Source organism: Hemicordylus capensis, chromosome 1, assembly GCF_027244095.1.
Source record: "Hemicordylus capensis ecotype Gifberg chromosome 1, rHemCap1.1.pri, whole genome shotgun sequence".
Lineage (NCBI taxonomy): Eukaryota > Metazoa > Chordata > Lepidosauria > Squamata > Cordylidae > Hemicordylus > Hemicordylus capensis.
In genome coordinates this window covers 282,356,332-282,377,975 of record NC_069657.1, presented here as the reverse complement: position 1 = coordinate 282,377,975, position 21,644 = coordinate 282,356,332, and the positions used below count along the sequence as shown (strand labels likewise).

At 41.6% G+C, this 21,644-nt stretch overlaps 1 protein-coding gene across 14 annotated transcripts in view; it reads right to left on the bottom strand.

The window, feature by feature from the left end:
• Positions 1 to 21,644, bottom strand: part of KIDINS220 (kinase D interacting substrate 220) — a 145,285-nt gene that overhangs the window by 33,460 nt on the left and 90,181 nt on the right. For 2 of the 14 annotated variants that reach the window (XM_053285767.1, XM_053285768.1), the window contains exons 25-32: positions 21,351 to 21,461; positions 19,481 to 19,586; positions 15,854 to 15,885; positions 11,267 to 11,419; positions 9,240 to 9,338; positions 7,180 to 7,425; positions 4,474 to 4,554; positions 868 to 989 (exon numbers count right to left, since the gene is read on the bottom strand). In XM_053285767.1, coding sequence (XP_053141742.1) covers positions 897 to 989; positions 4,474 to 4,554; positions 7,180 to 7,425; positions 9,240 to 9,338; positions 11,267 to 11,419; positions 15,854 to 15,885; positions 19,481 to 19,586; positions 21,351 to 21,461 — 921 coding nt within the window. In that variant the 3' untranslated portion in view covers positions 868 to 896. Of the gene's footprint in view, positions 1 to 848; positions 990 to 2,291; positions 4,555 to 7,179; positions 7,426 to 9,239; positions 9,339 to 11,266; positions 11,420 to 15,853; positions 15,887 to 19,480; positions 19,587 to 19,979; positions 20,037 to 21,350; positions 21,462 to 21,644 lie in introns of those variants that run through there. The other 12 variants (XM_053285765.1, XM_053285766.1, XM_053285756.1 and 9 more) reach the window with 10 other exon arrangements.

The following is a 21,644-nucleotide window of genomic DNA, read 5'->3' as shown; positions in this document are numbered from 1 at the left end:
GGAGCACAACTCAAGGAAGAAGAACCAATCCCCGGGCTGGTTTAACCCTTTCCTTTCTCAGCAGGCGTCACCCTCCTGCCTGAAAAAAGAGAAATAGCTCGCTGGCCGTGATTGGGAGTCACGCAGCTTGTGTGTCACACAGCACCACGTTCCAAACGGGGGAACATTGGGGAGGGGGCAATGTCACACCCTGGCCACGGGTCTGTAGAGCCTTGTGGGGCCCCTTGAACCTCTGGGCCCAGGTGCAAATGCACCCCCTTGTCCAATGGACCCTATGCCCCTGAGTATAAGTCCCTGGGCAGCAACTAGTTTCACCAGAAGCCTGCTCTGAGGAAAGTATTCAATGCTGTAAGCCAGGGTCCCCTTTCATCACTAGCCAGCAAGTTGCCATAGTCCAACAACTCATTACATCTTTCTTGCCTCATGGCTGGCAACTGGAGAAGGGGGAAACCAATATTCACCAGGCAGCCAAGATTTGGTATGCGAGGTCTCCAGTTGTTGAACCACGTGCACACTACTGGAGTTCTGATGTTCAAAGATTTTTAGCTCCTTTTTGCATACAATTATTTCCTGCCATGGACACAGAATGGCCTAGCATTCTGGGGAGACAAATCCACTAAGCAAAATCAACACTAAGAAGTAAACACAGACCCAGAGCTTAATAGGTTATTGTCCCATGAACTGCAGGATTGGGCAATATGACAGGACTGAAGTGGTGTCCCAAAATAGCATCATGAAGGAGTTTTAGGAATTGAAAATATATAACATTTAATTCTTTTATAAAATAATTGATATGTTGTATTCATCATTTGGAATACACTGGACAAACAGCAACTTTAAATACCTACTATATGCTAACTCTCAGACCTGGCTTCCTCTCTCCTGTGTATTTGGACTCATTCCCTCTCTCCCTCTTCAGGCATATCTTCCTTGCTTTCCCTTTTCACTATGGAAATATCGATCCCCTTTCCATTTTTCTTATATTCAGCCTGTAAATACCAATAATATTTTTCAATAAATATGTACTCAACTCACTAAACTATAGTAATTTTCAAAACACTGCATACAGTTTTCCTTTATAATATTAGAAGACTACTAATGAAAAGATATAAAGAACATCTGGCTGATATGCAGCATAATAAAAGTCGAACAAAACCATGGGCGATACATATGAAAGAACACAACAGAAAAGTGACCAAAACAATAATATCAATATTGGCTGTTGAAGGGAATGTAATAAGATGCAAGATCAAGGAAGGAATGTTCACAGAACAATTGAAACCCAATATGAATGTTAAGGGTGAGATAAAAGAAGCCATGAGATACATTGGTCACTGAAAGAGTTAATAACTTATCTGCAAAAGGTCTGCTCTCTCCTCCCTCATGTGTTATCTATTATCTGTTTACAGCTTTTGCTTCTCAGTTTCTGTATTTGTGCCTTCAGTTGGCATACAAAATGGAGCACTGAGGATGGTGTATTATCCCAAAACATTTGCTTGGTTTTGTATTAGCTTACATGTTTTGTGTAAAAATCTGTAAGTATTTTAATATCTTTTACACATTAAAGAGGTAATTTTGAAATTTGTCTTTTGGAGCAGTGTATTTTACTGTTGGTATATCATCTTATTCAAAACATTAGAAGATTTAAGGGCCACTTACATATTGCAAAATTAATTGATATATAATTCAGTCCCATCTATTGAAGTGAGTTAATAACACCCAACTCTTGATTGGATTATGTGAGATATGTTCCACTGAAATTCATATATCTTCCTTCTAAACATGACCCCCCATACTAATTTCCAAAGGGCTGTGCCATGAATGCGAATGTTCCATGTGATGTGAATGCTCCACATGAACAACAGCATGCCATAAAGGACTGTACAAGCAGTAGCTAACCCATTAAAGTCAGAAAAAGCTCTATGCACAAATCTACATTCCATGCAGTTCTCTCACCAACATTCAAGTGAATGGGACAGCCCCTCATTGAAAAGAGATCTGTACACAGCAGAGCTCTCGAATAGAAACTAACTAGTTTTCAATCAGGCTGCTTAGGTCAAGCAAATGGATCAGCAACAGAGAAGATTCTCACTGTTCAGATATACAACAGCTCTTCATCCAACAGTGGCTAAACATAGGTGCTTTATACTTCTGTGAAGCTACCTGTAAATTTATGTTAATGCTCTTTGTAACCCAGACCTTATGGATCTCCATAGCTTCCAATTAAATGAAGACAAAATTAACATTAATGTGATTTTTTACTTTTAAAAAACACACACCCTCAGACAAAAGAGCAGCACGCTTATTTTATTTATACTAATGGAATACAGACAATTTACCAATCACTTTCAAATTCATGGCTATTTCATTTGCAGTATGAATTACTGACATTACAGCCAATACTAAAACCTGAAAGGATAGGATTCTGTGCTGATTTTGCTACACAATGTAACATGTTGGACTTTTAATTACCAAAGTAATGACAACCACCAATTGCTCTTTTACTCTTCACAATCAGATAAAACTGAATATAATAATCAAAGGTTATTCATTTGAAAACTTTTAAGTACTTCATAATAAGTGCAAAATACTACACCAAACATTAGCCTAAAAATTATGTAGCACCATGGTCACAGTTACTTTGTACAATCATTTGATTATTACTGTTAAACACCATCTACAATGAACAGAGAATCCAGCCAATTACATCCAAATCTCAAACCAGAATCACATTTTCAACATGCAGTAATTGTGTTAAAACTTGTCAATACAGTAATAGGTTTAAGTGATACTATCCCTGGACATCAAACAACTCAGTATCTGTACTTTTACCATCAATACTTTTAAAAGTGTATCACATTCTGAACTAGAAAACATTTATGAATAGTTGTTCCTATGAATATTAAGTTTGTAATACTCTACTCCTTTCGCTTTGGCTGACATGTTGAAATCCTCACCCATCCCAAATTAAAACTTTTAAATGACCAATAGAAAGCATTAAGACCTATTGTATATATGTAAGCTATTCTGTCTCTGATCATAAAAATCCTTCCCTCCCCAACATTCATTTCAAGGAACTGGCACTTTTATATCAGTTAAACACTGCTTATGGGCTTTAAGCAAACTCAATTTGGGCTAGACTGTGTCCTTAATTTGCCATGATAATGACTGGATGGAGAGAGGGAGGGGAATTCAAGCCATGATAAGCAAGGGAAGTCTAATGAAAATGTATATCCCTAAACAGGAACAAGAAAATGTAAAATAGTTATTCAGTTATGCTGCATTAATTTTGATCTTTTAAAGAATACTCTCTCTCTCTTCCCCAAAGCCTGCAGCATCAGACCCAGTAACAGCAAGAAGCTCAGAAGCATCTTTCGAAAGCCTGGCATAACTTGAGCGCTGACTTCGCTTGTGGGTCACACCTTTTAGGTTATCATTCTGAACAGAATTAGAACTTGATTCAGGGCGCAGAATGATTTGAGAAGGCTCCCTTTCGATCTCCTCAAAATTTTGATTAGCTCTGTTGGTTGGTGCACTGTTGTTATTCAGGGTGACAGTACTAGGTGTTCGGTTTAAGTTGTACACTTTCTGGCATGCTGGCCAGTTCTCTTCAGGGCTGCTTGCTATTAAGCTGCTGTCTGAAGGGCTTTTCTTGTCTTCTGAACAAATTGACATGCGAGCCATGGTTGGATCTTGAAGGCCACTCAAACTAAGGGGAATTCCCCTTTTCCCACTGCGGCTATCGTCTTCCAGCTCTATGAGATTAGCTTTTTCAAGCTGGGAGTCATCTCCATCGTTATGGAGAGAGTGATTCGGAGAACTTTCACTGGATCGCACCCCAGAGTCAGAAGAATCTTTTTTGTCTAGAAGTGCATCTGTCAAGTATTCCTTTGCTTTAATCAAGGTTCTAATGGGCTCAGGCCCATGCTCTGGAGATTTTGGTTGCTTCTCTATTTTCCCTTCTATTTTCTTGTCTTTTCCTTCCTTGAGGAGGGGAGTGTTATCAGATTCTTCTGTTCCAGACTCATCTTCATCACTTGGGAGCTTCTGATAGCGTAGAGCTACTCCCTTCAGCTTTAGATCTGCAGCTTGGAAAATGCTGGTTCTTTCTGAAGACTTCTTCCCTGGCAGAAGTTTGGAGCCAGACTGATCTGATTTTTCATCTTCTTCAGTAATGGGATCCAAAGGAGATGCATCACTGGTAGACACACCTGAAGTACTATAATCTGCAACATCATTCCGCTTAATCAAGAAAGATTTTCTTCCATCATCTTGTTTCTGTTCTGCATCCTTACCTTTATCTTGCTCCATACTGGAATGAAGGGAGCTTGTTGACGTACTCTGACCCATATAAAAGGCTGCTGAACTATGTGGGGAAGATCTCCCACTCACAGTGCTAGAGCTTGCACCCCCTTCTAGCTGTGACATTTGAGCTATATATTCCCTATAAGCATCCCTATATTCTGCCTGTACCTTATCAGTAAGCTTTGATATTTCAATAGTAGAATCTTGAGAGTTGAGGCTTGAAAGACTTGGAGTTCGTCGGGTTTGCGACTGTACAAAGAGGGGAAAAAATGTTATTGCAAAAATTGTATGTCAGCTCTTAAAGGATTGTTATCTAAACAGTGGTTACCAAATGGAGGTACAGTATATCACTGCCTGGCCACTTACTACCCCATGACCAAAAAGGGCTCAGTGGCAAAGCACACAGTTTGCATAAAGTGGGACTATTCAGACTTCTAGGCATTTTTAGTAGCTAAATAAGCTACTTGATCCTCACACTTAATATTGAGTTAATTGTGAGAAATCAATCCAGCATGTTCACTCCATATACAAAATGTTTTCATGGACAATTTGATTTTTTCTACTTCTCATTTCAAGCAGCTTATTTATCTGATACTTAGAACAAAGGGGGAAATGAAGATTTTTCCTGCCAGATATGCAGATTGATACGCACACAGAGACATCCATAACACTACATTCCACAGTGCTGCATAAACAGGTTTCCATTCACTTCAATGGAGGAGGCAGTTTCACACATATGTGCATAGTTGCTTCTTCCATCACAGTGAAAGGGGGGACACTCATGGAACTGGAGCATATAGCTGCAATTCAGAAGAGAAGGGATGCTGAACTAGAAATGAATGTGTGTGCGTGCGCGCACAAACACACACACACACACACACACACAGTGCGTATAAAATCTCTCTCTCTCTCTCTCTCTCTGCTTGTCATATGTATTAACCTATACACCAGCAATAAACCAGTTGATTCTAAATGTTAGAGCAGGTTTTTATATTATGATTATGCTCCTCTCACCTCAGAGATCTCTCTACCCTCACCTGAGCTGCAATCCTGCTCCTCCTCCTCCAGCCAGTTGCTTCCATCCTCCTCACCCCTCTCGGTCACTCCTCCATCCCTTTACTCCACCCCCCTCACCCCAATTGGTTGCGGCTGCAGCACTGCTGACACCTATTGGCCAAGTTGCAGCCCCCTATCCCCAGAGACCTCCCCACCCTCGCCTGAGCTCCACTCCTGCTCCTCCCCACAGGAGCAGCAGCAGTGGTTGACCAGGCTCTTCCTTGCTGCCACTACCTCCATGGCCGCTCGTTCCCCTAAGGCTGCTGACAGGCCCAGGCCCAGGCCCATCCTCATCCTTTGCATGTCTGCCTCCCTCCTCCAATGGCCTCGGTAGCCCCAAAGAGCAGCAGTGGTTGACTGGGCCCCTCTTTGCTGCCAATAGGTGCTGCCATGGCCGCTCATTCCCCTCAGGTCACTGACAGGCTCGGGCCCATCCCTCGCCCTTCCTTCTTTCTCTCTTCCCCTCTCTTCTTTTTCTCTCTTCCTCTCTCCTCCATTCACTCTTCCCCTCTGTCTTCCTCCCCTCCCTTCTTTTTCTCTTTCTTTCTCTCTCCCTTCCTGAGTTAACAGATCTTGTCCATCTTGTTTCCTCATCTTGTCACACAATGGCAGCCTCCTTCTCTTGAAGGGGCTCTTTTCTTCCTCACAACCCCTCTCTTCGCAGAACCCTGCCCACTATCCTTTTATATAGAGAGATTCCTCTCCTCTACAATCACGAACATCTTCCAACCAGTAACACAGGGGTGTAACTATAATAGGGCAAGGGGAGACAGTTGTCTGGGGGCCCACTGCCTTGCCCCCCCCGAGGCAAGTCACAATACTGGCTCCCCAACCGTGCACCCGCCCGGGCTTCCTTTAATTGTATTCATCCTCCAAAATTGATGTGAGACTTGGAGCTAAAAGAACTAGGCATGTGCCCAAAACGTTTCGGGGGCCATTACAAAGGCCTCCGAAACTTTTCGGCGCGGGGTGGGTGGGTTCGGTGTTCTGGCGCCAGCAGGGGTAGTACTTTAAGGGCGGGGGAGGGTGTACTCACCCCTCCCGCCGCACTTCCCTCATCGGCGCTCTGTTATTTTTAAGCCCCTCGGGGCGGCAGCGTTCCTCCCTGCCGCCCCATTTCGCACATTGGCCGGAAGTGGCCAGAAGTAGCGAGCGCACATGCACCTGTCATGTGCGCATGCGTGCACGGTAGACGGGTGCGCTAATTCCGGCCGATGGGCGAAACGGGGTGGCAGGGAGGAACGCTGCCGCCCAGAGGGGCTTAAAAATAACAGAGCGCCGATGAGGGAAATGTGGCGGGAGGGGTGAGTACACCCTCCCCCGCCCTCAAAGTACTACCCCTGCCGGTGCCGAAGATATTCGTGAACATCCCTAACCAGAACAGCATGTCTTTCTCTAGTACCATTAAATGACTTGCATCGTCCACAATTTACAAAACCTTAAAAAAAATAATTTTACTATGCTTTTTGTTACCACTATTCAGCTTCAGTTAAGATTTCTTTACTTCATGAGCTGAGCTTCAGTGGGGGAGGGGGGAGATTTTAAAATCTTGTCTCTGGGCCCACTCCAAACTTGCTACACCCCTGCAGTAACAGTAACATTCCAACTGACCTTACCCATCACAGGCTCCTCTTCCCTATCTGCATATGGAATCCCCACTGCCCAATCACCATGGTGCTTCTGCCTGTGAACTCTCGTGAGAGCTGCCACACACGGGATTAGCCAAGGGTATGCCTTAGAGAATTAGATCTACAAATGGTGGTGCAGAGCAGTAAAACACAAGTACGATTAAAACAGGATGTTTTGAGGAGCAATTACCTGCCAACTTAGGTTACTATGACGGGGATGGGCCTCTTCCAGACCAATAGTGTTCAGTTCTTCAAAGCTGAAGTTGAGAGTATAAGGAGCTTGACCCGGAAGACCAGTAAGTTCAGTGTGAGGCAATTCAGTATTCAGGGTAGGACGACGAGTAAGGTCATTGTGAGGAACTGCAGTGGCATGTTCATTCACTGTGCGGGAATCTTCATGGACAGCTTGACTTTCTGCATTTCTCATCTCAAGTACCTAATACATGAAGTACAACTATTATTATGCAATTAGGACAGCATGAACATCAATTAAAAAGTCATCTAGCTGAAGTTATTAGATGCTGGATAATAGACCAAGAAACATGTATCTTTTTTTTTTTTTAAAGCAAGCTTATGTTTAAGATTCAAACAGTTGTATGATGGAACCTCTCTGAAAACAGTGTAACTTCTTATTGGCCCTCTACTCTCCTCCTGTAGCCAGTCCTTTTTTAATCCCTGAAAAGCTACTCCATAAAGTCAGGAGATCTTATAATGCAGACTCAACTGCAGCCTAATGAGCAGCATCAGAAGGGGGAATCTAGAAAGTCCCAGTTGATGTGCAGACACCTGTGCACAGAGCTCTCTGGATCCCATCGTATGTCTGTCTAATCATTTCATAAAGAGCCTAATTAATTCAATGCCATCACTCTGCCTGGCAATTTCACAAAGTGCAGGATGACAACTACTCACTCCAGGGGAATTACAATCAATGCCAGGGAGACTACAAAGGGATGGGCAGGAATCTGAAGCAATGATAAAGGAGAAAAATATGCATCCGTTTCAGGTACATATATTTAGTACTGTATTTAGTTACAGGGCTATGGGGACTACGGCTTTGTGCCCAAGGCTTCACAGAAATTTTAAGGAGGGAATTGAAGGAAGTAACAGAAAACATCACACAGGTGTTCTGGGAAGCAGTTTGAGGTATAACGAGCAACAAGAGAGAAAGGGTGGAGGTATTTGAGAAGCAGAAGTCCTTTACATAGGAACATAGGAAGTTGCCTTATACTGAGTCAGACCATTGGTCCATCTAGCTCAGTATTGTCTACACAGACTGGTAGCAGCTTCTCCAAGGTTGAAGGCAGGAATCTCTCTCAGCCCTGTCTTGGAGAAGCCAGGGAGGGAACTTGGAACCTTCTGCTCTTCCTAGAGTGGCCCCATCCCCTAAGCAGAATATCTTACAGTGCTCACACTTCTAGTCTCCCTTTCATATGCAATCAGGGCGGACCCTGCTTAGCTGAGACAAGTCATGCTGGCTACTACAAGTAGATCTGGACAAACAAAGGTCTGACAGGGATGTATCAGGATAGATTGGAGAGAAGGGGGACAAGGCCACTGAGGGCTTTAAGCAAATATGTTTGAGGACATGATCTTTTCATTTTTTGAAGCAAATCTTAAATAAAAATTCAACAATTTCTAATGCAACTAGTATTTGAACATTGCTTTATTATGTATCCTCTTCTCTATCCCATATTATAAAGAGGCATCATGCATGCTTGATACATGACAGAGTCAGACAATTATTCTGGGCTCTGTGCCCTGTGAAAAGCAAACATTCCAGGCACAGTATTGCCATTCTATATAAAATGAAACTATGCTAGATGGTGCAGCGGGGAAATGATTGACTAACAAGCAGAAGGTTGCCAGTTCGAATCCCTGCTGGTACTAATCGGGCAGGAGCAATATAGGAAGATGCTGAAAGACATCATCTCATACTGCGCGGGAGGAGGCAATGGTAAACCCATCCTGTATTCTACCAAAGAAAATCACAGGGCTCTGTGGGTGGAGTCAAAATCAACTTGACAGCACACTTTACCTTTATGCTAGATATAATGTTCTAAGTAGAAGCAAGACTTTAAAGAAGTAAAGTAAATGAAACATTCTAATGCTGCAATCCTATGCAAGTTTACTTAGCCGTAAACTCCACTGTACACAGTAGGGTGGGCTTATCAGTAAGTATGCATAGAATTGGGCTGCATTAATCAGTAACAATGCATTTGAATTTATCTAAAAGTATTAAAATGATCTTACTGCACTCTTGAAAAGATGCCAGTCACCAAAATTCATGTTCATTTCTCGCTTCAGTTCATCAATGTTGCACTGTGCTAAAACACGGCCGTTTATGTTTGCCTAAACAAACAAAAATGAGTAACCATTTCTTCATTACTTGCAATTACTAAAGATTTTAAAAACTGGTATGGAACTGGTATTTCAGATGAAAACATATAAGTAGTATTAGGGGATTGTGTTATACTTGTCTGAAGACTAAAGGGCGAACTCTAAAAATCTAATGTAGACATTTATAGTGTATATGATAGCATAAATAAGAGAGCAAGAGAGAGACACTATTCAGGCCATTTAATCCAAATTCTTAACTAAAGGCTTTTAACTGACAAAATCCCACAACTTTTCTTGGTACACTGTTCTTAAGTGTTCTTTAATGAGTATATAAATATTAGGATTAACTCCTAGTTTTTCTTTCCCTCTTTCTTTTTGTGGAGTGGTGCATATTGTTCATATTTTCTGTAGACATCAGATAACCTCTAAATAGTCCTATGTAAAAACTGTAAATGTTAAAGGAAATCCTAACTGGAAGGGTAAGAAAACGAATAAGGATGGAGAAGTCTGGCTATTATAGGGGATAGCCAGAGATCCTCTATTTTATCTTCTAAGATCCTTTGATCCTGTCACTACTGCCAAAGCCAGCAGTCAAAGTGATCAAAAAGCAAGCCTGAAAGGCACTGAAGTATTTGGAAGAAAAAGTGAAGATGGACCCCTGCCCTTCTCCTTCAGAGAGGTGTGGGGGGAGGAGAAAAGCAATCTGTTGCTCAGCTGCTGAGCTCCCTCGCCCTCAGGGGCCTAGGTACATTTGTCTCCCACGCCCCTTGTTCAGCTGTGTGTGGCTATGCCCCTGGATCAATGATTCAAGCACACCTGGTATGTAAAACAGATCACTCAACATTATTATGCTGATCAAAGTTATAAAAATTCTCAGAGTTAAAAAAACTGACTCAAAGCTTTAAAAAAACTAATTCACACCAAGCCAAATATTGTCTAGCAAACATTACCAGTGCAAAGAGGAGGGGGGGGGGCTTCTGTGAAATGCTCAGTGACTTCCTTACCAAACGACTCCTAAAACCCAGTTGCTTGTGTAAGAATGCCACTGTTACTAGGAAAGGCTATTTTTGGTCCCACGCAAAAAAGCACTGAAGTGGCAGCCAAACAGATTTAGCTATATAATGACATAACTGAGGCAACACACTGCAGTATTGAGTAGCTTCTTGTGAACTTTAGGAAGGATATTGTAGAACATAGTGAGGAAATTGTTCTGAGGGGAAAAATATTTTGAACAAAAGAATTGTGCCAAAGCTGTTTAATCTGGGTTGCAAGGAGGCTCAAAGTGAAGTTCTGCCATCATTGGAATGCCTAACAATGCTCATGCAGCATCTCCCAGAAGGGGGGAGTTGGGTTTTTTGTTTGTTTTTGCAAAATGTACCATTTTGGTTCAGTCCTAAGGATCATCACACTGAAGCCCCTGCAATAATATGGACATGACAATCTGTACTCATTTAGTAAAATCTATCTTAATTTATGACATTTTATCAATGGAACAAATCTTGTGTTTAATATGGAGTTCTTGATGTGCATCTGATATATAAAACTGTGTGGGACGGATTGACTGACTGATTAACCCATCCACCTCAGTTGACATGAAACTCCAAAACCAAACCACAAAAGTTAGAAACATGCTGTTTTCACAGGTAGGTTCCAGACCTTGCACAGACTACCAAAACAATCCAATTAATGTCCCGGAAAATGTGGTGAAACTCTCCCATTGGACAGTATGGATCATGAGACTTCATACAGCTAGGAAAAGACTAGAGTAACAGCAACATAATATGTTAATATGCTTCAATCTGCAAGCCTTTTTACTAGTGTTTCATATGATTATTTTGGCCTTCAGAACGTTAAATACATTTCTTTCCTGCAAGGCAAATATTAAGTGGGTTCTTAGGAATTACAGGTAGGACATTGTATTCATACTGGTAAACACTCACCTTCTTTATAGTTGCAGAGTACTGAGCCAGCATAGTTTGGTCTAGTCCTTCTATCTGTTTCAATTTCTCACACACAGCATCAACAGTCATTGAGCTCAAAGGCACATGTGATATTACTGAGCCTGAGCTAGAAGCTGGGATTGTTCCTGTTCCCTATGCAAGGTAGAAGTACATACAACCAATATGTTAAAATGTTCATTATGTAGACACACTGTGCAAGACAAATGCACAGAAGTGTGCATTCAATACACCACTGAAAGGCAACACCACAGGAACTTGAAAAATTAGCACATGATCAGGTGCTCCACTGGTTTAGGCATCATTCTTTCAAAAGTAATATTCCAGTTTACTGCACTAATTTAAAAAAAATTAATACACCAAAAACCCAGATATATTGTTATAAGCAAAGACTTGAAAAGAAAAAAGGTTTCATTCATGTGTTACACATTTGATCCTCTGGCGTTATACAAGACAGCAGTAGAGATATTTAGGTCCTCTTCAAACAAATTTTAGCATGTACATGAAATGCATGAGGAAACAAATATGAGGAAAAACTATATTCACGGACACAAGACGACACAAAAGCCACAACAGTCTAAGGTTCCTCAAGTACATGTTTTTAAATAGGATCATTTGTCACCCATGAGTGAAGCAGTCCTTAAGAATGAGTGCCCTCACTCGACTTATTAATTAGGGCAGGAGTTCCCAACCTGTGGTACCTTAGATGCTGCTGAGCTACACTCCCATCCTCCTCCTGGATCAAGTATGCATTTAACACTATGCCTTCTTATAATCTGAGTTAGGGAAGGGGATACATAATACTAGTTGTGTTGTTAGAAATTGTCCAATTTTTATTTAAGATTTGTTTCAAAAATGAAAAGATCATGTCCTCAAGACATATATTTGCCGAAAGCCCTCAGTGGCCATGCCCCCTTTCTCTTCACTCAATCCTAATACATCCCTGTCTGATCTTTGTTTGACCAGATCCACTTTAGCCATTCAAAGATCTCCTGCTTCTTGAATGACTCCACCCTTTCTCCCTTGCGGCTCATTATGCCTAAAACTGCTTCCCAGAACACCTGTGTGATGTTTTCTGTTACTTCCTTCAGTTCCCTCCTTAAAACCCAGATTTTCTGTGAAGCCTTGGGCACAAAGCCAAATCCGTAGTCCCCACATCCCTTTAACAAAATACAGTTATACATCAACCACATGTGTATGTATAAAGTGATGCATATGGGGTAAAAAAAACCACCCAACTTCACTTATATACTGATGGAGTCTGAGCTGTCAGTGACTGACCAGAAGAGAGACCTTGGACTTGGAGTCGTGGTGGATAGCTCATTGAAAGTGTTGACTCAGTGTGTGGCAGCTGCAAAAAAGGCAAATTCCATGCTAGGAATCATAAGAAAGGGGACTGAAAATAAAAATGCTAACATTATAAAGCCCTTATACAAATCTATGGTGCGGCCACACTTAGGAGTACTGGGTACACTTCTGGTCCTTGAATCTTAAGAAGGATATTGTACAGCTGGAAAAGGTGCAGAAGAGGGTAACCAAGATGATCAGGGGCCTGGAGAACCTTCCTTATGAGGCAAGACCACAGCATCTGGGGCTTTTTAGTTTGGAAAAGAGGTGGGTAACTATGTGGAGACATGATAGAGGAGTATAAAAGGGGAAGAGAGTGTGGAGAGAGAGAAATCATTCTCGCTCTCTTACAACACTAGAACCAGGGATAATCCAATGAAACTGAAGGCTGAGAAATTTAGGATCAAAAGAAGGAAGTACTTTTTCCACACAGCACATAATTATCTATGGAATTCTCTGTCACGGGACTGGTTATGGCCACTAGCTTGGATGGCTTTAAAAGGGGCTTAGACAAATTCATGGAGGGCAGGTCTCTCAATGGCTACTAGTCTGGTGCTATAGGCCAGCTCCAGCCTCGGAGGCAAGATGCTTCTAAATATTATTATTTATTTATTATTATTTATTTATTGAATTTATATACCACCTAGTATAAAAACCCCAGTTGCAGGGGAGCAACAGCAAGAGAAAGGGCATGCCCTTAGCTCTTGCCTGGGGGCTTCTCAGAGGCATCTGGTGGGCCACTATATGAAACAGGATGCTGAACTAGATAGGCCTTGGGCCTGATCCAGCAGGGCTGTTCTTATATTATGTAACTCAGATTCATCTTCCTGCTTTGAGAAATCCATACACCCTCCTTTAATATCCAAAAGAGGGTTTTGTGTACAGAGCAGAATACAGAATCTGAAGCTGTAACCTCCTCCCCAGGTAGCCCCCTAAGCTTCCCTAAAAGTCTTGTTAAGGATCAAGGGACCCAGTATGCTCAGGGTTGCAAAGCATGGGATGACGCATGAAGAGGGAAGAGAGAATCCAGAAATTGGGTGGAGCTCCACTTCAGAAGCCCGTGTTTCCACCCTGCTCTTTCCCCTTCCCTTGCAACTGCATACACCACAACATGCAGGATCCCTCAACAAAGGCTTTTCAGGAATCTCAGAGGGCTGTCCAGGAAGAAGGCAACAGCTCTGTATGTGAACCAGGGAAAACTTTCCAACTATACAATCATAAGCAAGAACTTAGAAAGATAAACTGGTAACTACCAGGTGAAAACATTGCATGGTGGTGTACATAGAGAAAGCTTAAATGCAATCGTCAACATAACAGTAAACACAAAAAGCAAAAACCAAAGCACAAAAACCCAGCATCACACACACACTAGAAAGCCCGGACAAAAAGATCTTCAACTGACTCTGAAAAGAAAGCAGAGTCAGTGCCGAGCAGCCTTCTCTGGGGAGAGCATTCCAAAGACAAGGCACCTAAACAGAGAAGGCACAATATATGTGGTTACCACCTCAACTAGCAGGGAAGCCCCAACAGAAGGGCCTCCAAAAACGAGGCTCTTAATGAGAACCTCAAGGTTAGGGAACCCTGCAGTCACAGATCTCCCCCCCCCAAAAAAAAGCCTTGCAGGAAAGACCAAGTCTAATTTCTACTAGTATAATTTTGGCACCACAAGCTTCAGTGCACCTAGTTGCTTCAGACAGAAGGTAAAAAATGCTGAGCTAACTTATCAGTTTCTCCAACAACAAAAAAAACTGACTGCCATGCGGGGGCTTTCATCCTTTGCTAGCTTCCAAGCATAGGTGGCAGATTCCACCAAGGACTCACTGGAAGCCAACTACTGGCAACCAAGATGGCATCCAGAAAAAGTAAAATGTAGATTTCAACCCTCCTTGAAGGAGATCAGCAACAAAATAAAGATTTGAAGAAGTACTGTCTGCTTACTGGGGCCCTGTTCTTCAATGGTCAATCCAGGCCCACAGCTAAAAACTATTTCCTCCATAAAAACCAAGCAAGTGAAGATGCTATAAGTCTATGACTCATGTACGGGGGGAAACTGAAATCCTGACCTGCTGAATTTAGTTCACTATTTGTATAACCAGGATACCTTTCCAATATAGATTTTTAAAAAATAATGCCTTAACCACTTCAGTGTTAAGACATGTGAAATCTCCAAAAAAGAAAAAGAAATCAATAAGAGGCAAATGTAATTTTAAAAATATTTTATGATCCTCTGGAAAAGTTTTGTTTTAAAAAAATATTCATTTAGAAGATTGTCTTTATGGCACATACATTACCAATCAATAAGCAACTGACAAAGTAATTACTTTAAGTGATTCAATTTGCCAAATAGACCATACATATCTAAAAACCTCTAAATGTACTGCCATTATGAGCAAATGGGGAGAAGAATGGCTGCTGCAGACTCCTATTAGTGGGTGCAAGAGGGAGGGAGGGAGGTCCCGTGTACATACATGCAGCCACAGCCTGCACCAGTGGAAGAACATTTTGCATTTTACCCAGCAGAGTAAAAAACTCTTTGCATGGCCACTGAATACAACATGCTTCTGTCTGCACCTATATACTGAATTTTCTATTTAGAAGCTGTGGTAGATTTTCCATGCAATGCACAGAATTGTAGTTTGTGAACTGTACAATGGTCAAATTCAAAATCTGTACCATGTAAGAAAGAAGAAAGCAAAAAGGGGCAAAAAACTGAAACATAATAGATATTGATGCTGTAAATCACCGACACATTTGAGCATGGAAGAGCAAGCAATTTCTGCATGCAGTGTAAGCTAGCTTAGAAAAGCATTTGTCTTCATAAAAATATGAGAAATGCAAAAATATTTAGATCACTGGTGCCACTAAATGAAAACCGCAGAAGAATCAGTTTAATTCAGAACACTCATTTTAAAAAAAACACACAGAAAAACACACACAGAGTGCCCAAATGATAAACAGTGCAAGTGTTTTTAGTGATAGCGTCATTACATATGTTGATTAGAATTATACCCCCCATTTGTAAACGTTTTTCATCAAAGATGCTAAGAGAACATTGTTCTATCAAATACTTGCCATGCAAAATCTAAAAAGCAGGATGTCAAAGCAATCCTCAAGGCTGATAAAGTGCATTAGTGTAAGACAGCTCAGCATGAAGTACGAATATGGTATGCTCTAGAATGCTAATATAGAAATAAGTGAACTGTTTGCAGAAATTTGCTGTACCTGTCTCTGTCTGTTTAACCCAGTTTTAAACTGCTTTAAGAAAAGGACAAAAATGATACAGATGTCAAAAGCTTAACAGGAAATAGGAGAAAATGCCTATAAAGAGTTAGCAAGCACAGTTATACAAATTTCTTCTTATAAATGATGGAGAGTAAACTATGGAGTTTAAAAAAAATACATGTTCTGATTAAAATATAATGGCCAGGATCCAAAGAAATATGTAACATTGAGCTTTTGTTTCCCCAACAGAAGCCTCCCCTTTGAAATTAAAAGGGTTTTCAAAAGCAGTTTGTGATACCATATTGGGTGATCTACTGTTCCATGACAACAAGCAAGGGCTAAAATCCTGCAAGTCCTTAACACATGTCTAAAGCAACTCTTTGGATCCCAGCCATAGAATAGGATACATTTAAGAAGCATTACTTCAGTGGACTGTTACGTTTTGAAGCTGAATAAACTTAAAATGTCTTTTGAGGTTTGTTCTGTTCATTAGAATACAGAAGATTTTAAAACGTGTGATGAAAACTCAAGGCTTCCAGGGAGACTCGTTATTTAAAGTTTACATTGATAATGGACAGATGTAATATTGAAGTCCAGCAAATAAGTGCTGCAAACGCAGCTAAGGCCTTTCCTATTGTTGGCAATGGAATGGCTTGTACTAGAGGTTCTTCCCCTATTACCTTCAGAGCAAACAGTAAGACCCAGTTTCATCCTCAGTTCAAGGCCATGGTGGCAACACAGAACCAAGCCCCTGCTTAGTACCTATCCAAGTCATTGAGCACAATGCAGCAAACGTCTGATTGAAAACAATGATTGTAGTAGGACTTAGCTGCCACAAACCTTTGTAGGATCACATCCACTAGGTTAAAGAAACATTTCTGTTAGGACTCATAGTAACAGGATTTATATTTAGTACATGCATAGTGCCAACACATAAATAACTAAAACCATGCCTTATCATGAAAGATACTCAGTTTTAAAGGAAATAAACGCCTCATTTGTAACCTTCTGCCAACATCTTTTATCAGAGCTAGCTTATGTGTGCTAATGCTTTCCTTCCACTTGTTTTACTAGACTAGTCAGGGATCATGGCTTCTTTACTAACGGTAAAATGCAGAGGGGCTATGTGTACTACTGACAAAAAATAATACAATAAATTCCTGCTTAAATTACATACTATATTTTTTTTACTGGCACAACCACTTTGTAAGCCAAAGATCCTAATATTTATCAAAACAGAAGAATTGAAGAGAGAAGAGTTTGTGTGATGCTACATTATAAAGTTGTTGAAAAGTGAGCCCATTATCTATATAAAATAATGCTCCATCTTCCATCAAATTCAATAGTATAGAATCAGTCCCTTGCAGGGCTAGCTCATCTACTTGGCAAACTAGGTGGTTGCCTAGGGTGCCAAGCAGGGATGGCTTGGGTCATATGCACCCAGCGAGTCAAAAGCAAAGCCAGCGCACCCACAAGACGAAGCCTGTACAACATATGGTCCAGGGGCCAGATCCAGCCCACAGGGACTTTTTTTCTGGCCTGTAGGTAGGAATATCCTGCAGCAACAACAGGAGCCAACAGAAGTGCTCTCGGTCCGTTCTGTTGTTGACAATCAGCTGTGGCTCAGTGCAGTTGGCCATTCGAGCCCAGATGGCGCCCACCTGTCTTGCTGGTCCCCCTGCACCACATCCCACTGACACCATCCCTTATCCCCGCCTTACCCCCTGACTCCACCTGGGGCTGGCATGCAGTCCAGGTGCCTCATTGACTGAGAAGCAATAAAGCCTATAACCTGATCACTAATCTTGGTTAAAATTGTGGGTCCCTTCATACAGAGAAGAGATCTACAAGTAACCAATAATCATTTTCTTCAATATTTTTGATAATTAATTTTTATGTGAGTAAATGTGCTTGGGCCCCTGCTCACCAAGTCATGGGTGGTTCTGGCCCACCAGGGCATTTGAGTTGTGCACCCTTGCACTAGGCAGACCTAGGCGGCTACTTGAGGAAGCAACCTGTGGGGTGCACAGTTGCATTCCGCAACCCCGTGAGCAGGGGTGCATACCTCCCATCATCTGAGCGAGTGGGCGGGAGACTAGGTGGACACTCCCCATCCCTGTCGCCTGTCTGGGTGCCCACTTACTTTTCTCGCCACTTCTGCTTGCTGCTCCTGGGCAGCCGGTCTGCTGCAACCTGTTATAACCATGTTGTCGTGTCATGTGTCAACATCATTATAATTTGTCACGGCTGACTGGCTGCCCAGAAGCAGCTGGCAGCAGCAGGCAAAGGCAGCAGAGCGACGAGGACAGCAAGAGGGTGGGTGGGAAGGCAGCAGGGGCCACCTATCTACATGGACAATGGCGACTGCCCACGTGCACAGATGGGAGGGGGATGACTGCCTACCCATGCATGCAAAGTTGGCACCAAAGCTAGGCTTCTCCTGGGGTGCCAGCAATCCTTGGGCCAGTCCTGGGCCCTAGGCTGCTAATTCAAATAAGCGGCATTGTTTTCTCTTTTTTAATGTTTGTATCCTAACACTATGGACCGGGTCTCACAATCAGTGAGACCCAGTTTTGTCCGGTGAGCGGGAAGAGCGGGCTAAGTCCGCTCTCCCCGCTCACGAGCGGGCAGGGAGCCCTGGGTGGCCGGCTCCAAGATGGAGCCGGCGGCGGGTGGGGGGAGCAGGGCCCACGCGGCCCCTGCAAGCCCCAGTATGCCCTGTGCGAGCGCACAGGGCATACTGGGGAGACCCCCGAGCCGGGAGGCTGCTTTTAAGCCTCCCAGCCGGGGGTCTACTCATGAGTAGACGCGGCGCGAAGGCACGCCGCGGCTACTCACGATCGCAAAAAGCAGGTTTGCAGGAGCACTCGCTCCGCAAACCTGCTTTTTGCCAGGGGTTCTCGAGCGGGTTAGCCACTCCAGAACCACTGGGCTCGGCTGCCCGGTGGGTCTGACAACCAACAAAAATCGGGCTAGCCTCTGCTAGCCCGATTTTTGTTGGTCATGAGAATAGCCCTTTTGTATCTCATGTATCTTTTGTATCTCATTTCTCAGCATAACTTCCAACTTCCCCTTTATTATATTCCTACCTCTCTCATGCAAAGCTATGGAACTTTAACTGTGCCTGAGCCCTGTGATGGTCACGGACCATGTGGTTATTGCGGAGAAGAAGAAAAAAGGATCTGCTGTCACTCAACAGCACTGTCACTGAACAGCAGGGAAGAGGCCATTAAACCATATTGGTTGCCAGAGATCACCACACAAGTTGCAGCATAAGCAGTGAACACAGTGCCAAGGTAGTAGGCTGGAATTGTCATCGTCTTTAAAGTTTCTAGAAGCGGGTGGGAGAGAGGCTGCTAATTTATTTTATATTTAGAATAGGGGCACAAATTCCAGGTCAAAAGTAAAAGCTGTTGCAAAAAACAGAATAATGCCACTAAGAGAAGAGTTGGCATCCCACCTACGCCTAAAATGTGATTAAACAGAACTACAGACCACCTGGTTTAGGATGACCAATTTAAAAATAGAAATGGAGGTTTTAAAAATATAATGTAGAAGATTAAAAACAATCTGTGAACATATTTTTATGTTATGAATTAGGTTTAAATAAAAGTTTAAAGCCTGTCTTATCCCTAAAGCTCATGACAGAACTGTCCTCCTCGTTTCCATCCTCAAAAGAGCCAATTGCCCAGCTTTGTCTTGTCATTTGCAGCTGCTGAATGTCCTGAGGTAACTGAGAAAGGATGAGTCAGGTTATCCTACTGAAGTACTTAGAGAAGGAATCAACCACTTACTTCTACAGCATTAGCTAAGCATCTTAAGTCCCTCTCACTAGCTATAATACTGCTAATGAAGTCAGAACACACTGTATCTGTAGCTAACACACACTGTACTCCACAGACACTACTGCAGGGCAGCAAGGGAAAGGCAAAGATGGTATATTTTATAAGTAGAATATTAGCTCTTATATTCATTCACAAACTATGCTTATTAGTCTTCATCTACTCTATTTGCTCATCAAGCCACTGATGCAGTGTTAGTGAACTGCAGTTATTATTAAAGCAGATTCATTACAGGAAGAAGCAATGAGATGCTAAGGTTCCACACCACATGACTACTCATTTACCATTGAGGGGTCTGTGGGTGAAGGAAGCCCCTCATCAGCATCCTCCTTGATAACATCCTAACAACAACAATAAATTATTATGATTTGGATAAATCTGTTAAGCATGCAACAAAAATATGAAGGAAACAATGGATGAAAAGATACCAAAATAATATATACTTCTACAACGCACATTGTTTTTAAAATCAGGGGGACAGGGAATGTTAAGACTTGCAAGACCTGTATGTACTCCCTCAAGGGTTCCCCTGCCCCCATGAAACAACCCTACATTGACACTATGGGATGAATCAGACATAAGGGTTTCGATGCTCCTAACCATGGTTTGGAGGATCAGGAACATACTTTAATCTTGTGTACTTCCTTCTCTCTTCCCTTCAGAAACTCCAATTCTTGTTCTTATTTCTAGATTAGCAGCAAACCACAGTTTGCTAATATTCCCAAATCAGGCAAACTACAGCCTGCAGAACAAAAATGTAAACAATGTTGAACCCAGAGTGACAGAAGGAAAGGAGTGTGTAAGCACAAGGCTCATTTATAAAGTGCCAAACCATGATTTAGCATTATATCTTAATTAAGCCTATGTTTTGACTCAGCAATGAACTGAAGGGGAATGGAGGGAAAAGCTCTCCCAAAATAAAAGATTTTGCTGGTCAGTTATGGCCTGCTGGCCTTCTGTTGCGTATATCTGGTTTTACTGATTTAACAAGACTTTTAAGATCTCTGCATAGTTTTACATCTAAAAGGCAAGGCATCCATGTTTTAGAACTGAAATCAATGATGAATTTTAAAAAATCCTATTTTCTTTTGAACATCAGTTTCAGTACAACGCAAACCCCTGTTAAAATATTTTAAATTCATAGAATCATGGCAGTTACATAAAAGCCTATAAAGCCCAATTTGTATGCTGATGGAAATTATAATTAAAGTTTAGATTTTAATATAATTCTGACACAAGCCAAATATAAAAACTTACTTTGTTTTACATCTGAATGTAAATATCATTTAAAAATCTTCTGTCTTTCTAGTTTTAAATCTTAGCAAACTAATCAAATGCCTGTAAATACCTCAATATAAAACATTTCGTTAAAGTAGGTAAAACCTAAAACTTCACTCTAAAGCTATTCTGCAGGATTCTTACAGTAACTCTTAATATGGGAGTTCAAAAATTTTCTGTATACAAACTTGCTTAAAAGGTGAAACAAAATACATTTTACAATCTAAGATAGCCTTATATTTAACTTTCATGAAAATGTTTATGAGAAAGAATAGCTTGTGCATGTATGTGCTAAAGTTGACATACATCTAACGTTGCATTACTGACTAATCTTATTATGTAAGTTATTACATTTATTTACTTTTTGAGATACTTACTAGAACACTGCTCTGTTCCCTGGACAAATTCGTTTTTAGTGATGGACGTGAGATGAGATGAGAACTGCCAGGGTAATACCTTGGCATGTAAACATATGGGGCAAAGAATGGCTATGGAAAGAAACATGTAACAAAAAAAGGACAATTACAAAAACAAAAAGAAAACGCAACAAATACTACTTATTTAAGAATGTAAAAACATAAAAATTAAAACATTTACTTCTTGAGGTAACTTCCAAAGTCTTGTTTTGAAATGATCAGGAGGTGAAATTGTTAGAAACCTACCCACTTGAA